The sequence below is a fragment of the Oratosquilla oratoria genome, chromosome 34 (genome assembly GCF_046742065.1).
Source record: "Oratosquilla oratoria isolate Oo_2021 chromosome 34, ASM4674206v1, whole genome shotgun sequence".
NCBI classification, from domain to species: Eukaryota; Metazoa; Arthropoda; class Malacostraca; order Stomatopoda; family Squillidae; genus Oratosquilla; species Oratosquilla oratoria.
Genome location: NC_134810.1, coordinates 32464391 through 32487439, shown reverse-complemented (window position 1 = coordinate 32487439; position 23049 = coordinate 32464391). Strand labels below are relative to the sequence as shown.

Here is a 23049-nt window from a genome sequence, read left to right as displayed (position 1 = left end):
CCACATTTGCACCCAAGTATCTAAAACTATCCATTTCCTTCAGTCGCTCTCCCTTAATGCTCACTTCCAGTCTACTGCCACTTTCACCCCTTGTACATCTCATCACCTTACTTTTACCCACAATACATGTAAAGTTTCCCCTGACTTTTGGATCTTCGCTCATTCACCAGGAAGAAATATAAGTCTCGGCAACTAACTACTAACGTTATGACCAGACTATTCTTATTCATTGTGTTACGGGCCCACCAACATTGGAAATTTTTGAAAAAAAACTGCATTTTTTTTTTTTTTTTCATTGAACTGTTGACTAGTGCTGGTACAAGTGTAACAATCAAAGAAGAAGAAGAAACACTGTGGGCCTACTGTTTGTACAAAACATACAAAGTTTAGTATATACAGTAGGCTGTGTGCTCAGCCTGACCAATGAGGTATAAATGAAACAATATATATATATATATATATATATATATATATATATATCCATTCAATCAAATCAGCCATCCTGAGTCCACTTCTGAACAAAGGCCTCCATAGCATTCCATGATTCACATGACTGCGCCATCCTCTGCCACGTCACTCCTGCAAACTTCTTGATCTCGTCTCCCCACCCTGCGTCTGGTCTCCCTCTTCGATGCTTCCTATTTTGTGGCGTCCACTCAGTAACACACTTGCTCCATTGCTCATCAGTCATTCGCACTAACTTACCTGCCCAATTACACTTCCTCTTTTTTACCGCCTCCACAATATCTTTCATTCAAGTCTGCTCTCTCACCCAACTTGCTCTCTGATGGCCAGGGGTGGTTGCTGCTGATTGGCCCCCAACTCTTGGGGTTGGGGGGTGGTCCCACGACGTAGACGTTGCAGCTCCAGGACCTTGGTGTAACATACGATACATCCATGTCTTTCAAACAACACCTCACAAACATAAAAAACAAATGCACACCTAGACTTAATGCACTTAAGTCAATCACTGGAACAACATTTGGACAAAACAAAGAAACTAATATAACAATATACAAACAATGCATACGCTCAGTGATGAATTATGCGAGTCCTGCATGGGCTCCTAATCTCAGTGAGACACACCACAACACCCTTCAAATCATACAAAACAAAGCCCTAAAAACAATTACAGGCTGCACAAATACATCACCTACAGACCATTTACACCATGAAACAAAAGTCCTCAAAGTCAAGGACCACCTCGACATGAGAGGCACACAAACACTTGCTGCAGCCACCACAAACACAAACACATCACACCCGCTACACTACATAGCAGAACACCCACACACACCAAGAAACATTAAAACTACACCCAAAGACCTTTATTACACACAGATACTCTCTTCTCTTCCTCCACAACCACCAAATACCAGCCTCCGGAAACATATTCATAATCATATCACTCACCGCTCCATTAACACACTGAAAGACAACACACTGCTGCATGCCAGACCCCCTGATATCCACCCTTCTGAATCCTCTCTCCCACGTAAGGACAGAGTCCACTTGGCCAGACTGCGATGCGGTCACCACCCAGCACTTCTAAGCTACCAGAAGAGGCTGGACGACCGTGTTGTGAACAGCTGCCCAGGATGTAACACTTCACCCCATACCATACAACACATAATGGAAGACTGCATTATACACAATCATGCACGCAAACAACACAACATACACTCTATAAAGGATTTGTGGAAAAACCCAGTTTCGGCTGTGGCCTTCCTTGAGGAGACGGGACTGCTCGGACAGACAGTCTAGGGAACGACGACAACAACAACAACAACAACTTGCTCTCTTTTGGTCTCTCAATGTTATTTCCATCATTGATCTCTCCATTTTCCTCTGTGCTATCCTTGGTTTTGTTTCCATTACCTTTGTTAGTTTCCAAGTCTTGCACCCGTAGATTATTGCTGACAGAATGCATTGATTGTAAACTTTACGTTTCAAACATAAAGGTAGAGAGCCTCTCAGGATTTTATTATACTTACCAAACACTTTCCAACCAATTGTAATACGTCTTTTTATTTCATTTTCATGATCTTTCGTCACTTTCACCATGTTGCCTAAATAATTATACTCCTCAACTTTTTCAAGACTCTCACTGTCAATTACAATCTCTTTGAACTTTCTTGTTGAACATTACTTTGGTCTTACTCTTATTCATTTTTAAACCTACTTTGAGACTTTCCTTGTTTAGATCACTCAGCATATCTTGCAAGTCTTCTGCTCTTTCTGAAATAAGAATAATGTCATCTGCAAATCTTAGGTGGTTCAAATATTCGCCATTAATCTTTAAACCTTTCTTTTCCCAACTCAATCTTCTGGAAATATCTTCCAAGCAAGCTTTAAATAGTTTGGGTGAAATTGTATTGCCTTGTACTCCTTTCTCAATCTTCATCTTTTCTGTATCTTTATGTAGTCGAATTATAGCAGTACCTTTCGCATAAATCTTTTCTAAAACTCTTATATGTTCGTTTGTACCCTGCTTGCATAGTGAGTTTAGTATTGCTATTTGTTTTACCAAGTCAAAGGCCTTCTCATAATCTACAAAAGCTAAACACAGAGGTATATTGTATTCTGCCATTTTCTCGATTAGTTGGTTTATTGCCTGCAAATGGTCTAGAGTCAAATATCTGCTCCTAAAGCCTGCCTGTTCTCTCGGTTGGTTTCCATTTAAAACTTGACTTAGTCTATTTGTAAGGATCTCAGAGAATACTTTATATACATTTGATAGCAAGCTAATCGGTCTAGTTACTAAGGTCCTTCTGGTCTCCGTTTTTATGAAGCAAAATCACTATAACATTGCACCACACATCAGGAATGCTTTCTTAACATAAGCACCGGGTGTACAACTGAGCCAATTTAATATGAACTAATTTACCTGTGTCTTTCAACAGATCTATCAATATACCATCTTCCCCAGGTGCATTTCCTTGTTTCATAGTTTTTAGAGCAAATTCTACTTCTTTGTAATCTCTGGTACACTACTAACATCTACAGATGAATTTACTGACTCAACTACGGTCTTCAACGAGTAAAGCTCTTGGTAAAATTCTTCTACTCTTTTTACCATTTTGTCCCTGTATTAGGTCAGATATCAACAGATATACCATTCACTAAAAATCATCGAAAAAGTACTTTTTAAAAGCATACAAATAAAGTTTTTACCTATTACAGAAGAATTTATTCAGAAAATTCACTTTTAATTGCGCCTCGCATACCACTTTTCCGAAGTCTAGATATTCAGAATAACAATATTGTTTGTTTGGCAACTGTGACGTCACGAACGCGGAATTCCCCGAACCTTTCCCGAAGCGCACGGGCGGAATGTTTCGAATAGCAGACGACGCAATGAAATGAAGACAAAACTGTTTTTTGCCAAATTTGATAAGATGTAGATGGTGGAATTATATAGAATACTGTCAGTAAAGTGGCAGCAGACTGGAAGTGAGTATTAAGGGAGAGAGACTGGAGGAAGTGGATATTTTTAGATACTTGGGTGCGAATGTGGCAGGAAAGGGAGGAGTGGTGGTGGAGGTAGAATGTAGATTGAGAAGCGAGTAAATGTTTTGGTGGATTAAAAAGTGTAATGAAAAATAGACATCTGGGAATGGATGCTAAGAGGAGATTGTATGAAGGAGTGATTGTGCCAACAGCACTGTATGGGGCAGAAACATGGAACATAAGAGAGGAAGAGAGGAGTTTGAATGTTTGAGATGAGGTGTCTGAGAAGTATGATGGGGGTTACTAGGCTGGATAGAGTGAGAAATGAGGAGGAGAACGGGGGTGGAAAGGGAGTTAGGAGTGGATGAAAGAGTATTGGGATGGTTTGGACACATGGAAAGAATGAGTGAAGAAAGACTAGCAAAAGAGGTATGGAAGGCAGATGTGGAAGGAGTGAACATGAGGGGACAACCTAGGATGAGATGGATGAATGGGGTAAAAGGGGCTTTGGGAAAGAGAGGAATGTCTGTTGAGGAAGGACGGGAAAGGACAGACAGGAGTGAATGGAGAATGGTTGTATATGGATGATGATGTGATGCATGAGGTGGAATGGGTGGGGGATGGGGGGTGAGGGAGTACATGTGAGAAAAATTTGACGTAGCCCAAAGGAATTTTTCCCCATCTCCTTTTCTGCATGAGGGGATGGAGAGGGGGGGGGGGGTTCACCGATTTAATGAAGCGGCCTTGCTGTGGATGTGCTGTGTCTTGTGACACTGCTTCTGACCCAGGGCAGTGGACAAGATGCAGGGATGACCCATCATTCAGGAGGTGCCAAAATAAGAGGGAGGGGAGTGGAATGTGATAGGGATGGAATGGGTGGGAGTGGTTTTTATGCCTTTGTTTTTTGGCTACCTCCCTTATAAGGGGGAAAAAAGCCTTTGGTATATGAATGTATGTATATGTATGTACATCAATCATACAAAAATCTGAATGTATAGGTCATGCTGGGCACAAAGTGTCAATCAAAAATAACCTGTTCCAGAGAGAATGACAATTGTTGTTGAGTTTCACTGACGGTAAATCCACAGCCCCACAAAAGTTGGTAACAATCTCCAGACCCTTCCCCCCCCACCAAAGATATCTTTGGGAAGAAACTTTGGATTGTTGTCAGTGTTGTAGTGATGTGGGTCTCTTTCTATGTGACTGGCTGAAAGCAGGTGCCAGTTGTCGGCTCTCCATATGTGATAAAATGTAAGAAATACAATTGAATTTGATAGAGACCTTGGGCCCAGTCTGGAGATTGAGTGCCAACCCCTCAGAGTTGCAATTACTTTATGGAGGTGAGGGGGTTGACAGGTTTTGAAAATGGGCAGCTTTGCAGTCAGTCTTGCAGGACCACCACAAACAGGTATCCATTACTGGTCCCTTTCTGTGAATTTCTTTTGTATTATTGAAGTTGTTGATATATATTATTAGTCAAAGAGCACTCAAATGGAATTATAAAAAAGCTCTAAATAGAAAAATAGGAACTTTAATAAATTCTACACTGCATATAACATTACATATACAAAATAAATATCTAATGTATGGAACATAGACACAGTTCAATTATATGAAAATAGTGATCCTATACTTCATCCCATAAGCAATGAATATAAATGTTTTCTTCAAAATTTTAAATTGGTTGTTTTCAACTGCTACAAATCTCTCAAAAACACTTTCAACATAAATAACAATCAATCACTCTACTGTCCCTGGTCTCTCTTGCCAATGATCTGTGACATTCAGGTAACCGGCAACATTCTCTATTAAACAATGCAAAAATTATAGTGCTGTTGAATCCACTGAAAAGGATGACAAGAGGTATCATGACACAAGTATAATATGGAGATCACCTCATTTCTCATGATCACACTCAACTGCAATTGGTTACACAATTTAGCTTGCTTTTCCCTGCTAGATATTTCAGGGTTCATTTTATGGCTTGGTTCATTTTATAGCTACAGGATGCATTCCTCCTCCTTCATTCTGGTGAAAATTTGTGTGGATGTAAGCCTTCCCGTTGGGCACACTCCTCCACTTGTCGGTGCATTTCTTCTGCACTGTATCCTACCACACTTTTCAGGTCCAACACAAACTTATACACAAAACGTTTACCTGCCACTTTAGCCAGCATGTCACCATCATAGTAGTACCTACAATAAAGAGGAGATCCAGTTAAAAAATAAATAAAATAACTTATCAAACTGACACAGAAAAAAAAAAAAAAAAAAAAAAATCACATATATATTTCACATTTTCTAGATTCAATGGTGTGTTACCTTACAAAAGTAATTACTGCTCTAGATATATGTATTTCCAATTCCTATTACCTGAGTAATGTACAATACATCTTTAACCTTTTCAAAATGATGATGCATGCATAGGCATCACGGGCGTGAGTTGGCATATGAGGATGCCAGAGTCAGCTTCTTGATTATATTTGTATTGTAGCCATAAATGAGTGACCCTTGAATTTCATGAACTGGTTTGATCACAGGGAAAGGTAGTTGCAGTGGGAAGCGCTAAGAAAATGAGAGTGATGAGTGAGGAAAATGGAGGAGAAATAGGGAAGGATGAAGTGAAAGCAGCTGTTAACCACTTCCATACAGTGACGCCTATGTAGGCAGCATGAGGAGCAAGTGGGTTTCGATTCTCTCTAAACTGGCTTCATCAATTTTCTATAGTTATCAAAATACACGGGTGAAAGAGAACGAGTGATTGAGCACTGACTTTATTTTTTATAATGCGATTATTATGACGCAACATCACACGTCGGGCAGCTAATGCTGCCAGACGTGTGATGTGCCCCGGAGTGAAGAGGTTAAGATGATGAGAGCAGGTAAGGTACCTGGGTTGAATGGATGCCATGCAGAATGTCTGAAGAAAGGAGGTACAGTTATGGTGGACTGGCTGGTGAGGTTATTTAATGTTTGTTTAAGAGAGGGCAGAGTGCCTGTATAGTTCCGCTTTACAAAGGAAAGGGGGACAATTGTGAGTGTAGTAGTTTCAGAGGGATCAGCTTGTTGAGTGTAGTTGGGAAGGCTTATGGGAGGGTCTTGATTGAGAGGATTAGGAGAGGAACAGAGTAATTGGTAAGGTACAGTGTGGTTTTAGGACCGGTAGGGGATGTGTAGATCAGATTTTTGTGGTAAGACAGATATGTGAGAAAGCTATAGGAAAAGGTAAGGATTTTTTTTTTTTTTTATGGATCTGGAAAAGGCTTACGACAGGGTAGACAGGAAGGCACTGTGGGAGGTACTGCAGATATATGGGATAGGAGGAAAGCTGTTAACCACTTCCATACGGTGCCTACGTAGGCGGCATGAGGAGTAAGTGGGTATGCGATGATGCCGACGTCACCATCTTGATTATATTTATTGTAGTCGTACCTACGTAACTTTCATTCTCTCTAAACTGGCTTCATCATATTTTCTATGGTTATCAAAATACACGGGTGAAAGAGAACGAACGATTGAGCACTGACTTTATTTTTTATAATGCGATTATTATGACGCAACATCGCACATCGGGCAGCTAATGGGAGGTGAGCCAGCTGTTGGTTGCTGACGACACTGCGCTTGTAGCAGGATCAGAGGAGGGATTGAGGAAGTTAGTGACAGAGTCTGAGAAGGTGTGTGAAAGAAGGAAGCTGAAGATAAATGTGGGTAAAAGTAAGGTGATGAGATGTACATGGGGAGAGAGTGACAGTAGGCTGGAAGTGAGCATTAAGGGTGAGAGACTGGAGGAAGTGGATAGTTTCAGATACTTGGGTACGAATGTGACAGGAAAGGGAGGAGAGGGGGGGAGGTAGAATGTAGATTGAGAGAAGTGAGTAAATGCCTTGGTGGATTAAAAAGTGTAATGAGAAATAGACATCTGGGAATGGATGCTACGAGGAGGTTATATGAAGGAGTGATTGTGCCAACAGCAATGTACGGGGCAGAAACATGGAACATGAGAGAGGAAGAGAAAAGGAGTTTGAATGTATTTGAGATGAAATGTCTGAAAATATAATAGGAGTTACTAGGCTAGATGGAGTGAGAAATGAGGAGGTGTGGAGGAGAACAGGGGTGGAAAGGGAGCTGGGAGATGGGGTTGATGAAAGGGTATTAGGATGTTTTGGACACATGGAAAGAATGAACGAAGAAAGATTAGTAAATGAGGTGTGGAAGGCGGAGGTGGAAGGAGTGAATATGAGGGGGCGTCCTAGGATGAGATGGATGGATGGGGTGAAAGGGGCTTTACAAAAGAGAGGAATGTCTGTAGAGGAAGGACGGGAGAGGACAGAAGATAGGGGTGAATGGAGAAAGGTTGTGTATAGATGAGGCTGTGATACATGAGGGGGAGTGGGTGAGGGATGAGGGGTGAAGAAGTATGTATGAGAAAAAAAAAAATAATTGACGCAGCCCGAAGGGATTTCTCCCCGTCTTCTCCATTCCTGCATGAGGGGACGGAGAGGGGGGGGTCACTGAATTTATGAAGTGGCCCTGCTGTGGATGTGCTGTGTCTTGCAGCACTGTTTCTTACCCAGGGCAGTGGACAGGATGCAGGGATGACCCGTCATCCAGGAGGTGCCAAGATAGGAGGGAGGGTGGAGGGGAGTGGAATATATGGGAAATGAAATGGATGGGAGTGATTTCTATACCTTTTTCTTTTTGGCTACCCCCCTGTGTAAGGGGAAAAAAGCCTTTGGTATTGATATATGTATTATTACTCAGGAAAAAAGAATGAGTAATACAGCAGCAGTGACTTTATATTTCATAATGTGAGTAGTGTAATGCATCATACACATTAGACACCTGATGCCGAGCACAGGAATTTGGCTTGTATTGAAGAGGTTAAAAGAGAGACTTGAGGAAATGGATAACTTTAGATACTTGGGGGCTGCATGTGGCAGGAAAGAGTGGAGGTGGAGGTAGATTGTAGAGTGAGAGAAGCAACATAAGTACCTTGGGGAATTAAAAAGTGTAATGAAAAATTGACATTTGGGAATGGATGCCAAAAGGAGATTGTATGAAGGGTTGATTGTGCCTACATCACTGTATGGGGCAGAGTACATGGAACATAAGAGAGGAAGAGTTTAAATGTGTTTGAGATGAAATGTCAGAGAAGTATGGTAGGGGTTACAAGGTTGGATAGAATGAGAAATGAGGTGTGAAGGAGAGCTGGGGTGGAAAAGGTTTATGAGAGAGTATTGTGATGGTTTAGATACATGGAAAGAATGAGTGAAGAAAGATTAGTAAGAGAAGTGTGGAAGGCAGGGATGACTGAGGACAAGATGGATGGATGGGGTAAAAATGGTGTAGAGCAAGAGGGGGATGTCTCTTGAGGAAGGAAGGGAGAAGGCAGAAGATAGGGGTGAGTGGAGAATGGCTGTGTATGGATGATACTGTGATGTATGGAAGATAGTGTGTGTGGGGGATGGGGGGGGGAGGGTTGAGTAGTTATGTGTGAATGATATTTTGATGCAACTTGAAGGGATTTCTCCCCATCTGCAATGTTACTGCATGGGGGGATGAAGAAGGGGGTTGCCAACTAAATGAAATGGCCCTGCTTTGGATTGCTGCACTCCTGTCATCCAGGAGGAACCAAGATGAGAGGGAGGGAGGGGTGGTGTATGGGGCTGGAATGGATGGGGAAGAAATGGGTGGGAGTGGAGTTATGCTTTTTGATTTTGGCTAGCTCCCTTGTAAGGGGGAAAAAGCCCTTGGTATATGTATGATAAATACTATGCACTTAAAATTTCCAATTCCTATTACCTGAGTGTAAAGTACATTATCCTCCAATACATCTTTAATCACTACTAAGCATGCCTACCAACTCCATTATTACCAAATATAAATTTCAGTCAGCAATTAGATATACTTAACCCCTTCAATACGGGCCACATTGCATGTCTGGCAGCATTAGCTGCCAGACGTGCGATGTTGCGTCATAATACTCGCATTATAAAAAATAAAGTCACTGCTCTATTGCTCGTTCTCTTTCACCCGTGAATTTTGATAACCATAGAAAATATGATGAAGCAAGTTTACAGAGTATGGGGGCCACGCAGGTACGACTACAATAAATATAATCAAGACGCCGACATCGGCATCCTCGTATACCCACTTGCTCCTCATGACGCCTACGTAGGCGTCACCGTATGGAAGAGGTTAAAAGACTCACCTTAAGGCTCTTGACAATTTCTCATAATTCATGTTGGGTTTGCACTTCCTCTGACCCCAGAGCTGTGCAACCACCTCAGGCTGGTGCAACTTGAATTCGCCCTCCTTCCCACACCAGGAAATGATTGGGTACACCTGTTGAACAGCATGAAAAGGAGTAATGCATCAACTTTATCTACTTACCTATTCATTTTCCATTTGATTAGCTATTACACACAAAGCAAGGAGGCTAGACATGAGAGTGGAATATCATCCCTTTCACTACCAGGACACACATCTTTTTTGCTCCTTCCTACTTAAGAGGAGGAGAAAAAAAAAAAAAAAAAAAAAAAAAAAAAAAAGCCATCTATCCATAAACCAAAAGGCTTCTTCCCCCTTACATGGGAGATAGCTAGCTAAGGCATGCACCCACTCCCCACACATCCAACATACATTTCTTTCCCTCCTATCTCAGCTCCTTGTATTTACCTAATTGTATTATACAGGAAGAGAGCTATGCTCATAGTGACTTGTCTTTGTATCTCTCAGCATCTAGTTTGTTCTTAAATTTTTTTTATAGTTTTTGCACACACTGTTGCCGAATCCAATTTGTTCCAGATATCTACCACTCTGTGTGGGAAACTATTCTTTTTCTGATCTCTTCTATAACTACCTTTTTTAAGTTTCTGTTATTTTTGTCACATTCAAGCCTTAGTCAAAAACATGACTCCTCCACCCTGTTTCTCCTTTCTATTTTTCATCCAATGGTTGTATAAACCTTGTCCCACAGTATTACGTGGTAATGGACCTTTTAATGTCATCTCCACAATTCCCATTATATCTGGTTTCTCTACTGCCAGATAGTCATTTAATTATTCAGTCCTGAAATCATGCCATCTGCATTGGTATACGTTATAAAAAAAAAAAAAAAAAAAAAAAAAAAAAAAAAAAAAAAAAAAAAAAAAAAAAAAAAAAAAAAAAAAAAAAAAAAAAAAAAAAAAAAAAAAATCCTTTCTCCTCCATTTTTGTGTATTATGTTTCTTCTTTTTTTTTTTTAATATACCATTCTTTTAGCCTCAGGTCTAGTATTCTAAAAAAAATCATTCTTTTCAGTCTGTTCTCTCATTTTTCTTATTTCCTTCATTTTTAGTGTATTTTGTCTTTTTCCTCATCGCTCATTTCTTTTTTTATCCATACATTTTTGTAATTTTCACCATTTGCCAGCTTAGCTGTTTTTGATAGTACTTCTGCATAGAAACCACTCCCACCCACTCCATTCCCTACAAATTCCACTCCTCTCCACCCTCCTCCCTCCCTCTTATCTTGGCACCTCCTGGATGACGGGTCATCCATGCATCCTATCCTCTGCCCTGGGTCAGAATCAGTGTCGCAAGATACAGCACATCAACAGCAAGGCCACTTCATAAATTTGGCGACCCCCCTCTCTGTCCCCTCATGCAGAAAAGGAGAAGATGGGGAGAAATCCCTTTGGGCTGCTTCAAATTTTTTCTCGTACATACTTCTCCCACCCACTCCCCCTCATGCATCACAGCATCATCCATACACAACCCTTCTCCATTCACCCTTATATTCTGTCTTCTCCCATCCTTCCTCAACAGACATTCCTCTTGTAATGCCCCTTTCACCCCATCCATCCATCTCATCCTAGGACACCCCCTCATATTCACTCTTTCCACCTCTGCCTTCCACACTTCTTTTACTAATCTTTCTTCATTCATTCTTTCCATGTGTCCAAACCATCCTAATACTCTTTCATCAACCCTATCTCCCAGCTCCCTTTCCACCCTTGTTCTCCTCACCTCCCCATTTCTCACTCTATCTAGCCTAATAACCTCTATCACACTTCTCAGACATTTCATCTCAAACACATTCAAACTCCTCTCTTCCTCTCTTATGTTCCATGTTTCTTCCCCATACAATGCTGTTGGCACAATCACTCCTTCATATAACCTCCTCTTAGCATCCATTCCCAGATGTCTATTTCTCATTACATTTTTTAATCCACCAAGGCATTTACTCACTTCTCTCAATCTACATTCTACCTCCACCCCCACTCCTCCCTTTCCTGCCACATTCACACCCAAGTATCTAAAACTATCCACTTCCTCCAGTCTCTCACCCTTAATGCTCACTTCCAGGCTGCTGTCACTCTCTCCCCTTGTACATCTCATCACCTTACTTTTGCCCACATTTATCTTTAGCTTCCTTCTTTCACACACCTTCTCAAACTCTGTTACTAACTTCCTCAATCCCTCTTCTGATCCTGCTACAAGCGCAGTGTTGTCAGCAAACAACAACTGGCTTATTTCCCACTTTTCTCCATTTTCTTTAACCATCTCCAACCCCTGACCCACTACCCTTGCATTCACCTCTCACTCCACCCCATCCATGTAGAGATTGAACAGCCTGGGTGACATAACACATCCCTGATGAAGTCTCACCTTTATCTCAAACCATTCACTCTCTCCATTTCCAATCCTAACACAAGGTCTACTACTCTCATAAAAACTCTTGACTGCTCATAAAATCTTTCCTCTTATCCCATATCTCTGCAATACCTCCCACAGTGCCTTCCTGTTTACCCTGTCGTAAGCCTTTTCCAGATCCATAAAAACCAAAAAAACATCCTTACCTTTTCCTATAGCTTTCTCACATATCTATCTTACCACAAAGATCTGATCTCCACAACCCCTACCTGTCCTAAACCCACACTGTTCCTCACCAACTACTCCCTCTGTTCCTCTCCTAATCCTCTCAATCAAGACCCTCCCATAAGCCTTCCCAACTACACTCAACAAGTTGATCGCCCTGAAACTACTACACTCACACTTGTCCTCCTTTCCTTTGTAAAGTGGAACTATACAGGCACTCCTCCAGTCCTTCAGCACTCTACCCTCTCTTAAACAAACATTAAATAACCTCACTAGCCAGTCCACCATAACTGTACCTCCTTTCTTCAGACATTCTGCATGGCATCCATCCAACCCAGGTGCCTTACCTGCTCTCACCATCTTAACAGCTGCTTTCACTTCATCTTTCCCTATTTCTCCTCCATTTTCCTCACTCGTCACTCTCATTTTCTTAGCGCTTCCCACTGCAACTACCTTTCCCTCCCTATCCTCCTTCACATTAAGCAACTCCCTAAAATAATCTGCCCACTTTCCTCTCACTGCCTTCTCTTCCATTATCATCTCTCCATCTCCCTTTCTTCTCTACCTGATTTGTCTCCTCTTCCTCTTTTAATTTCTTTCCAAAACATCTTTTTATTACTTTCAAAATTTTCTGTCATACTCTTACCCCATCTCACATCTGCTCTCCTCTTTCCTTCCTTAATCTTATGCTTAACTTCCATTCTCTTTATTTTGTACCTCTCACACGATTCCCTGGTCCTAATTTGTAGCCAATCTATGAATGCCTGCTCCTTCTCTTCTACACCCTTCTTTGCTTCCTCATCCCACCACTCACTACCCTTCCTTCTATTTCCTCCCACCCTCCTTGTTCCACACACCATCTTTGCAAACCTTATGACTCCCTCCTTGAACCATCCCCATTCCTCCTCCTCTCCTAGTTCTACTCTATCCTTCACTCCCTCCCACTCCTCTCTCAGCTTCTTATACTCATTCTCCTTTTCTTTCTCATTTAAGCAGTTCGCTCCAAGTACCTCCCTACCTTCTGCCCTTTTCCTCTTTCATCACCTATTCTCCACTCTCAATTACCTTCCACCAGAAAATGATCTGATATTCCCCCACTCTCTCCCCTTAGGATATGTACATCCTTAACTCTTCCTACCATACTCCTGGTCACTACTATATAGTCCATTAATGCTCTATTTGCCACCCTTCCATCCACCACCCTCTCCCATGTGCATTTATGCTTGACTTTCTTCTTAAACATTGCATATGTTATCATCAACTCTCTTTCAAGACAAATCTCCACCATCAATTCTCCACTATGATTTTTACCTGGAACTCCATACTTCCCAATCAATCCATCTATTGGTTTGTTTCCTACCCTAGCATTAAGGTCTCCCAAAATAACTACATTGACATTTCTCCCTAACCCCTCTATGCACTCATTTATATCTACCCAAAAAGCCTCCCTTTCCTCTACGTTCTTCCCATTACCAGGCCCATTCACACTTACAGAAACCCACATCTCCCTTCCCAGCTTCACCTTCATCTACATCAACCTTGATGAAACCTCCTTCCACTCCAATACACGCTTACTTATCTATTCACTTACTAGTATAGCCACCCCTTCTCTCCCTCGTCCTCTCTTCACTCCTGAGTATCTCCCAGCTACACTCCCAAACTCGCACTCACCCTTTCCTCAAAGCCAGCACATTCATATTTCTTCTCGCAAACATACTGCCTATCTCTTCCCTTTTACTCTCATCTGTACCACATCCATGCACATCAACCCCTTCACTCCGGGGCACATCGCACGTCTGGCAGCATTAGCTGCCCAACGTGCGATGTTGCATCATAATAATCACATTATAAAAAATAAAGTCACTGCTCAATCGCTCGTTCTCTTTCACCCGTGAATTTTGATAACCATAGAAAATATGATGAAGCCAGTTTAGAGAGAATGAGGGTCACGCAGGTACGACTACAATAAATATAATCAAGACACCGACGTCGGCATCATCGCGTACCCACTTGCTCCTCATTACGCCTACGTAGGCGTCACCGTATGGAAGTGGTTAAAAGACCCAAACCTTAGGGTACTGGTTGGAAAACTCCCAGACCCTCTTATGCCTTTACTTCTTTTAGGAATGTCCCCTTTGGGGCTACATGTAGTAGGACTCCAAATCTCCCCTGTCCCATTTTTTGTCGCCTTTCATGACAAGTGGAAAGACTTGGTGGTAGCATTCTCTTCCCCCCACCACAGGGTAGGCAAAAAAAAAAAAAAAGGAAATGAATATTCAGAGAAGTGGTACAGGACAGTAACAAGGGGTTGGGGGACAGCATAACGGGGGGACAGTCGTAGTATAAAAGTGTCATCATTTCTCTATGAACAGAGTTTTCCTCTATCACAGACAAAATGATGTGTAGCTCTGGTCCATCGAGGCACCCCATATAGACCCTAAAGTATCAACTGCATGCTACTCTGCCACAATAACATGCAGCCAATACCCCACTTTTTTTTTTTAGATCATTACAATACACTTTTTTATCTCCACTGTCTCTTGACTCAATTCTCTTTTTCCTTAATTACCATTTCTTTATGTTCCACGTTTCTGCCCCATACAGTGCTGTTGGCACAATCACTCTTTCATACAGTCTCCTCTTTGCATCCATTCCTAAATGTCTATTCCTCATTACACTCTTTAATCCACCAAGGCATTTACTTGCTTCTCTCAATCTACATTCTACCTCCACCTTTTCCTGCTACACTTGCACCCAAGTACTGTATGGGGCAGAAACGTGGAACATAAGAGAAGAAGAGAGAAGGAGTTTGAATGTGTTTGAGATGAGGTGTCTGAGAAGTATGGTGGGGGTTACTAGGCTAGATAGCGTGAGAAATGAGGAGGTGAGGAGGAGAACAGGGGTGAAAAAGGAGCTGGGAGATAGGGTTGATGAAAGAATATTAGGATGGTTTGGACACATGGAAAGAATGAGTGAAGAAAGACTAGTAAAAGAGGTATGGAAGGCAGATGTGGAGGGAGTGAACATGAGGGGACGTCCTAGGATGAGGTGGATGGATGGGGTGAAGGGGGCTTTGGGGAAGAGGGGAATGTCTGTTGAGGAAGGAAGGGAGGGGACGGAAGACAGAGGTGAGTGGAGAATGGTTGTATATGGATGATGTTGTGATTGCATGAGGAGGAATGGGCGGGGGGGGGTGGGGGGTGAGATAGTATGTGTGAGCAAATTTTGACGCAGCCTGAAGGGATTTCTCCCCGTCCTCGCCTTATAGGCAAGGGGGGACGGAGAGGGGGGGTCGCCAATTAAATGAAGCGGCCTTGGTGTGGATGTGCTGTGTCTTGCGACACTGCTTCTGACCCAGGGCGGTGGGCAAGGTGCAGGGATGACCCATCATCCAGGAGGTGCTCAGATGAGAGGGAGGGTGGGAGGGGTGTGGAGTGTATTTATGGATGAAATGGGTGGGAGTGTTTTTATGCCTTTCCCTTTTTGGCTACCTCCCTTGAAAGGGGGAAAAAGCCTTGGTATATGTATGTATGTATGTACCATTTCTTTAGCATTTTTTTCCACTTGTACGTGGAACATAAGAGAAGAAGAGAGAAGGAGTTTGAATGTGTTTGAGATGAGGTGTCTGAGAAGTATGGTGGGGGTTACTAGGCTAGATAGAGTGAGAAATGAGGAGGTGAGGAGGAGAACAGGGGTGAAAAAGGATTTGGGAGAGAGGGTTGATGAAAGAATATTAGGATGGTTTGGACACATGGAAAGAATGAGTGAAGAAAGACTAGTAAAAGAGGTATGGAAGGCAGATGTGGAGGGAGTGAACATGAGGGGACGTCCTAGGATGAGGTGGATGGATGGGGTGAAGGGGGCTTTGGGGAAGAGGGGAATGTCTGTTGAGGAAGGAAGGGAGAGGACGGAAGACAGAGGTGAGTGGAGAATGGTTGTATATGGATGATGTTGTGACTGCATGAGGAGGAATGGGCGGGGGGGTGGGGGGGGGTAGTATGTGTGAGCAAATTTTGACGCAGCCCGAAGGGATTTCTCCCCGTCCTCGCCTTATAGGCAAGGGGGGACGGAGAGGGGGGGTCGCCAATTAAATGAAACGGCCTTGCTGTGGATGTGCTGTGTCTTGCGACACTGCTTCTGACCCAGGGCGGTGGGCAAGGTGCAGGGATGACCCATCATCCAGGAGGTGGTCAGATGAGAGGGAGGGTGGGAGGGGTGTGGAGTGTATTTAGGGATGAAATGGGTGGGAGTGTTTTTTATGCCTTTTCCTTTTTGGCTACCTCCCTTGAAAGGGGGAAAAAGCCTTGGTATATGTATGTACGTATGTACCATTTCTTTAGCATTTTCTTCCACTTGTACTATTTCTTTAAAAATTATTATTTTATTCTCTTGTTCCACTTTCCATTGATTTTTAATTTCTTGGAGATCTGTCTCTTTAACTGTTTCTCCAACTTTCTTGGTCACCACTTTTATTTCATTTCTTTTTTCAAAGCCTCATTTTTTTTCATTCTTTCATTTTCACTTCTGACCTTATTCAATTCCTTTTTTAGATCATTAAGTTCCCTGTTAGTCTCAGCATTACCTCTTTTTAGTTGGTTCACCTCTCTGTACATTGCCCTGTATTCAGCTTTCAGATCCATTAGTTCCTCTATCAATTCTGCAATCTCCTGATTACTCAGGACATTTTTATACCTGGATTCTCTTTCCAATTCTAAACCTCTACCTAGTATTCCACTTTCTTTAATAAACCCTGAAAATACATTATTATCAAACCTTTGAGTAGATATCGGGGTTTCAATCATATATGATTTCTTAGGTACAACCCCCAACGGTGATTCTGTAGCAAGGTCACACCTTCAAGAAATAGTTTTCTATGGATATACGTGTACCATAATTAATTTCCTGTATCAATAATTGGCACCCATTGAAACTAGTGATTATGTAAACATATCTTGATGAACAGTTTTATGTCTCTCATAGCAATATGTAAATATGTATGAGAGTTTGTACTTATGTTATAATACATACATATATACATATACCAAGGCTTTCCCCTTACAAGGGAGGTAGCCAAAAAGGAAAAGGCATAAAATCATTCCCACCCATTCCATCCCTGAATACACTCCACACCCCTCCACCCTCCCTCATATCTTAGCACCTCCTGGATGACGGATCATCCCTGCACCTTGTCCACTGCCATGGTCAGAAGCAGTTTCGCAAGACACAGCACATCCACACCAAGGCCGCTTCAATAAATTGGTGACCCCCTCCCCCCCCTCTCGTCCCTCCATGCATAAAGGGAGAAGACGGGGAGAAATCCCTTCGGGCTGCGTCAAATTTTGATCACACATACTACCTCACCCCCCATCCCCCCGCCCCTTCCACCTCATGCATCACAACATCATCCATATACAACCCTTCTCCATTCACCCTTGTCTTCTGTCCTCTCCTGTCCTTCCTCAACAGACATTCCCCTCTTCCCCAAAGCCCCCTTCACCCCATCCATCCACCTCATCCTAGGACGTCCCCTCATGTTCACTCCCTCCACATCTGCCTTCCATACCTCTTTTACTAGTCTTTCTTCACTCATTCTTTCCATGTGTCCAAACCATCCTAATACTCTTTCATCAACCCTATCTCCCAACTCCCTTTCCACCCCTGTTCTCCTCCTCACCTCCTCATTTTTCACTCTACCTAGCCTAGTAACCCCTATCATATTTCTCAGACACCTCATCTCAAACACATTCAAACTCCTTCTCTCTTCCTCTCTCATGTTCCATGTTTCTGCCCCATTACACTTTTTAATCCACCAAGGCATTTACTCGCTTCTCTCAATCTACATTCTACCTCCACCTCCACTCCACCTTTTCCTGCCACATTTGCACCCAAGTATCTAAAACTATCCACTTCCTCCAGTTGCTCTCCCTTAATGCTCACTTCCAGTCTACTGCCACTTTCACCCCTTGAACATCTCATCACCTTACTTTTACCCACATTTATCTTCAGCTTTCCTCTATCACACACTCTCCCAAACTATGTCACCAACTTCCTCAATCCCTCCTCCGATCCTGCCACAAGCGCAGTGTCGTCCGCAAACAACAGCTGGCTCACCTCCCACTTTTCTCCATTTTCTTTAACCATCTCCAATCCCTGACCCACCACCCTTGCATGAAATATGCCCTTCTTGTGTTAACCCCTTCCATACGGTGCCGCACACGTAGGCGTCATGGGGAGCGAGTGTATTCGCGAGGCTGCCATATCGGCGTCTTGATTATATTTATTGTAGTCGCCCCTCCATAATGACATTCTTTCTAATTCTTTTGTAATCGCATTTTCTATGGTTATGAAAATTCACGGGTGAAGAGAGAACGATCGATATAAGCGGTGACTATATTTTATGATGCGAGTATTATTACGACACGTCGTACGGCTGGCATTGGCTGCTGCCACTGAGATCTAAGTCCATGACGCCTACGTGTGCGGCACCGTATGGAAGGGGTTAAGCTCTCAAGACAGTGGCCTCGTTTGCCTATACTTGCATTTTAATTCAAATAAACAAGTCCCAAGAGAATTGGATTTTCTTAATCCTTCTCTCACGCACGAGTACCTTCACTAATGTGTCGGTAACATAACACTACAAATGGTGAACCTGGAGTTGGAGATCTAACATACCATTCATCTCCATTGCAGCAGAGGATGGCACCCCTAGCTGAGAGTCCAGCCTTTGCAGCAGCCCAGGATGATGTCCCTAGCAGTGAGGCCACCCATCACCGCTGCCGCCACCAGAAGGTCCTCCTGCTGCTGGCCCTACCCCCACCGCCTACTGGAGCCACCACTGGCACTAAGACTACTGCTGCTGGACCTGCCAGAGATGCTACTACTGCTGATGGACCAACCTCCTCTTGCAGTAGCTGCCACTGGATCTCAAGTTGGCTGCCATCGCTGCCACCTGTCCCGGACTGCCCTACCCGCTGGGCCTACTACCGGTCCAGCCAACCCCCCAGAGCTGTTACCACCACCAGGTGCTACTGCCACCATTGGAGTTGGTGCCACTTCCATCCACACCCCGGACCTCCTGCCGCCCTGCCCGAGGCGAACCTCTGCTCGGCCACCACCTCACTGTTCCCTGGGGAGGCAAACCTCTGCCCAGCCGCCGCCTCACAGTTCTCTGGGGAGGTGAACCTCTGCCCGGCCATGGTCTCACACTTCCCTGGTGAGGTGAATCTCTGCCTGACTGCTGCCTCATTGTTCCCTGGAGAGGTGAACCTCTGCCCAACTGTCTCCCCGTCTCACTGTTCCCTGAAGAAGCACATCTCTGCCCGATGCTGCCTCATCTTCAGTCTTTTTAGGAATTGAAGAAGTAGAAATGGCGCATAAAATATGTAGACGGATTAAGGACATCTGTAGGAGAAGAAATAACAAATGCCATCTTGTTAACCCCTTCCATATGGTGAAGCCTACGTAGGCGTCATGAGGAGCAAGTGGGTACGCGAGGCTGCCATATCAGCGTCTTGATTATATTTATTGTAGTTGTACCTGCAAGACCCCCATACTCTGTAAACTGGCTTCATCATATTTTCTATGGTTATCAAAATTCACGGGTGAAAGAGAACAAGCAATACAGGGGTTACTTTAATTTTTATAATCCGAGTATTATGACACAACATCGCACATCTGGCAGCTAATGCCCGCGAGATTTTGGCCCAGAGTGAAGGGGTTAAGAAGAGTCATGTGCAGACAGGAATGGAGCTCCATGGTGGCCAACGTCCAAGTCGATATGGCACCCCAGTGAGATAAGGTAAGGTAGAAATGGCAGAGGTTATGAACAAACATTTTAAGTCTGTATTCACAATAGAAAATGCACATAATTGGGAAGAAGAAAAGGTAGAAAGATCCCCCAACGAAAGAAATACTTGCAACACAAAAAGAAATAGGGGACCAAATAATAAACCTTGATGTCAGAAAATCATACTGTCTGGATGAAATTACAAACTGGATACTAAAAGAATGTATAGATGAGCTAGCAGACAAGATATATAAAATAATAGATTACTCACTCAAGAAAGGAAAGGTACCACAAGATTGAAAAAATGCTAATATCGTATCAATATATAAAGGGGGAGATAAGGAAGACCTAACAAACTATAGACTGGTCTCCCTTATAAGCACAATAGCTAAAATATGTGAAAAAGTTATCAAAAGTAGATGGATTAAACATCTGGAAGTAAATAAGATACTGAATCCAAAACAATTTGACTTTAGACAAGGAAGATCTTGTGCCACAAACATGATTTGTTTTTATTCAAGCCTAATGGACATAATACACAAAAGGGGCCATGGGCTGATTGTGCTTTTCTAGATTTACAAAAAGCATTTGATAAAGTACCACACAAACAACTAATAAGAAAACTCAAAACAACAGGAGGTGTACATGGAAAGTTAATGAAAGTGATGGAAGATTTCTTGAACAGGAAAAAAATGAGAGTGGTAACTAGAAACAAAAACTCAACCTGGGAAGAAATGATAAAAGAAGTCCCACAAGGTTCTGTACTAGCTCCAATAATGTTTGCCATATATATAAATGATATGGATAAAGGTGTTGAATGTTATATGAACTTCTTTGCAGATGACGCAAAACTACTAAAGAAAATAAGAACAGAGAAAGACTGTGAATCACTTCAGAGAGATCTGGACAAAATCTGGGAATGGAGCCAAAAGTGGGAAGTGAACTTCAACATCAAGAAATGCAGTATAATGGAATTTTGAACAAGTAAAAATAGAATATCAGGGCAATTTAAGGTTGGTACAAAGGAAGTAAAAAAAAAATAGTCAGAGAAATCTACAATCTACTAAGAACAATAAAGGTGGCCTTTAACTACATGGATGAGGATATGGTGAGGAAAATATTAGTCACACTGATAAGACCAAGATTGGAGTATGCTGTGACACTATGGACACCCAGTGCAAAAAAGAATATAAAGAAATTAGAAAGAATCCAAAGAGCAATGACAAAGATGGCACCAACACTTTCAAAATTGACATACAAAGATTGTCCAAACTGGAACTAACAACCCTGGAACAAAGAAGAGAAAGAGGAGATCTACCGGCCATTTCCAGAATCATGAAAGGTATGGATGTCCTTGACAGAGAAGATTGATTAAAGTGGGACAGAAGAAAAACAAAAGGACACAAAAAGAAACTCAAAAAGGATAGTTATAGAAGAGATCTGAAAAAGAATAGTTTTCCATACAGAGTGATAGTTGTCTGGAACAAATTGGATGAAAAAATAGTATGTGCAAAAAACATACAAGAATTTAAGAACAAACTAGATGCTGAGAGATACAAAAACAGGTCACTACAAGCATAGCTCCCTTCCTGTATAATACAACTTCGCCGGTGGTTCAAATCCTGCCACCAGCAAAGTTGAACCAAGGGCATGGTTCATTAAATTCCATGCTACAAAGCCCTCTGTGAGGGGCACTGTCCTACCCTCCCAATTGGGGGGAGTGTGTGATGTTAAACCATATCATCATCGTCATCATCAACTACAAAAACTCAATTGCATTATCATTAATAATAACACATACTGAAGAGATAGTCAACTTCTCCATGTTTATGGATAAATCAAGAATAGGGTCTATCAACCTGCTGCTCTAGTTTTCTTTTCCAGGAAACTTATAGCCTCAAGTTTTCTGGAAACAGCCTCAGAGTTGGCCCACAACTCATTCAAGGAATTCTGTATTGCTCTTTGTACTGTGTTAATGTTGAACAATGTAAGATTAGGTGTTGCCTTCTTTATGAATCCCTACCAAACACAGTATACACATTAAAGGTACATGTCATAACTTCTTTCCTACATGCAATAGTTTCTATGGTTTGTAAAGCTGATTTTGACAATGCTATATGATTTCACACAACTCAGAGAACCCATCACATCACATCAGGTAAAACAAAGTGATCCTGATTTGACTACCTTGATCAATCTTTTACCAACTCATATAGTATCAAATTTCATGCACTTTGAATTTTCTAACACTAAGTGATTTTATTCATCTATGAGGGTAGGTTAATATTTGATGTGCCCAGTAAAAAAGGACTCACCTTTGGATCTGTTAGGAGGTCTAGAAGAAATTGCCACAGTTGTATTTGCTGATTACTATTGCTGTTCCCACCTAATGTGAGATCTGAGCTGCTAACAGGAGAGCTACTAATTTGACCCTGCAAAGAGAAACCAGTGAAAAGTAAATATATTTGAGGGGGGGGGGCACCATTCATGATCTAACTTTGAGTTCCTCAAAAGATGGGATAGTGCCACAGGACTAGGAAAAGACCAGTGTGACACCAATTCATACATACATACATACATATACCAAGGCTTTTTCCCCCTTACAAGGGAGGTAGCCAAAAAGGGAAAGGCATAAAAACACTCCCACCCATTTCATCCCTACATACACTCCACACCCCTCCCACCCTCCCTCTCATCTGAGCACCTCCTGGATGACGGGTCATCCCTGCACCCTGCCCACCGCCCTGGGTCAGAAGCAGTGTCGCAAGACACAGCACATCCACAGCAAGGCCGCTTCATTTAATCGGCGACCCCCCCTCTCCGTCCCCCCTTGCATATAAGGAGAGGACGGGGAGAAATCCCTTCGGGCTGCGTCAAAATTTACTCACACATACTACCCCCCCCCCTGCCCATTCCTCCTCATCCAATCACAACATCATCCATATACAACCAT

The 23049-nt window shown here is 42.5% G+C and overlaps 1 protein-coding gene across 6 annotated transcripts in view; it reads right to left on the bottom strand.

Annotated features, from left to right (window-relative positions):
- Nucleotides 1-4965: 4965 nt before the first annotated feature.
- The window catches only part of LOC143018167 (DNA-binding protein Ets97D-like), a 66364-nt gene continuing 48280 nt past the window's right edge, over nt 4966-23049 (bottom strand). For 5 of the 6 annotated variants that reach the window (XM_076173332.1, XM_076173330.1, XM_076173331.1 and 2 more), the window contains exons 8-10: nt 22412-22528; nt 9661-9794; nt 4966-5645 (exon numbers count right to left, since the gene is read on the bottom strand). In XM_076173332.1, the coding sequence (XP_076029447.1) occupies nt 5474-5645; nt 9661-9794; nt 22412-22528 (423 nt within the window). In that variant the 3' untranslated portion in view covers nt 4966-5473. The remainder of the gene's footprint in view (nt 5646-9660; nt 9795-22411; nt 22529-23049) is intronic. The other variant, XM_076173333.1, reaches the window with a different exon arrangement.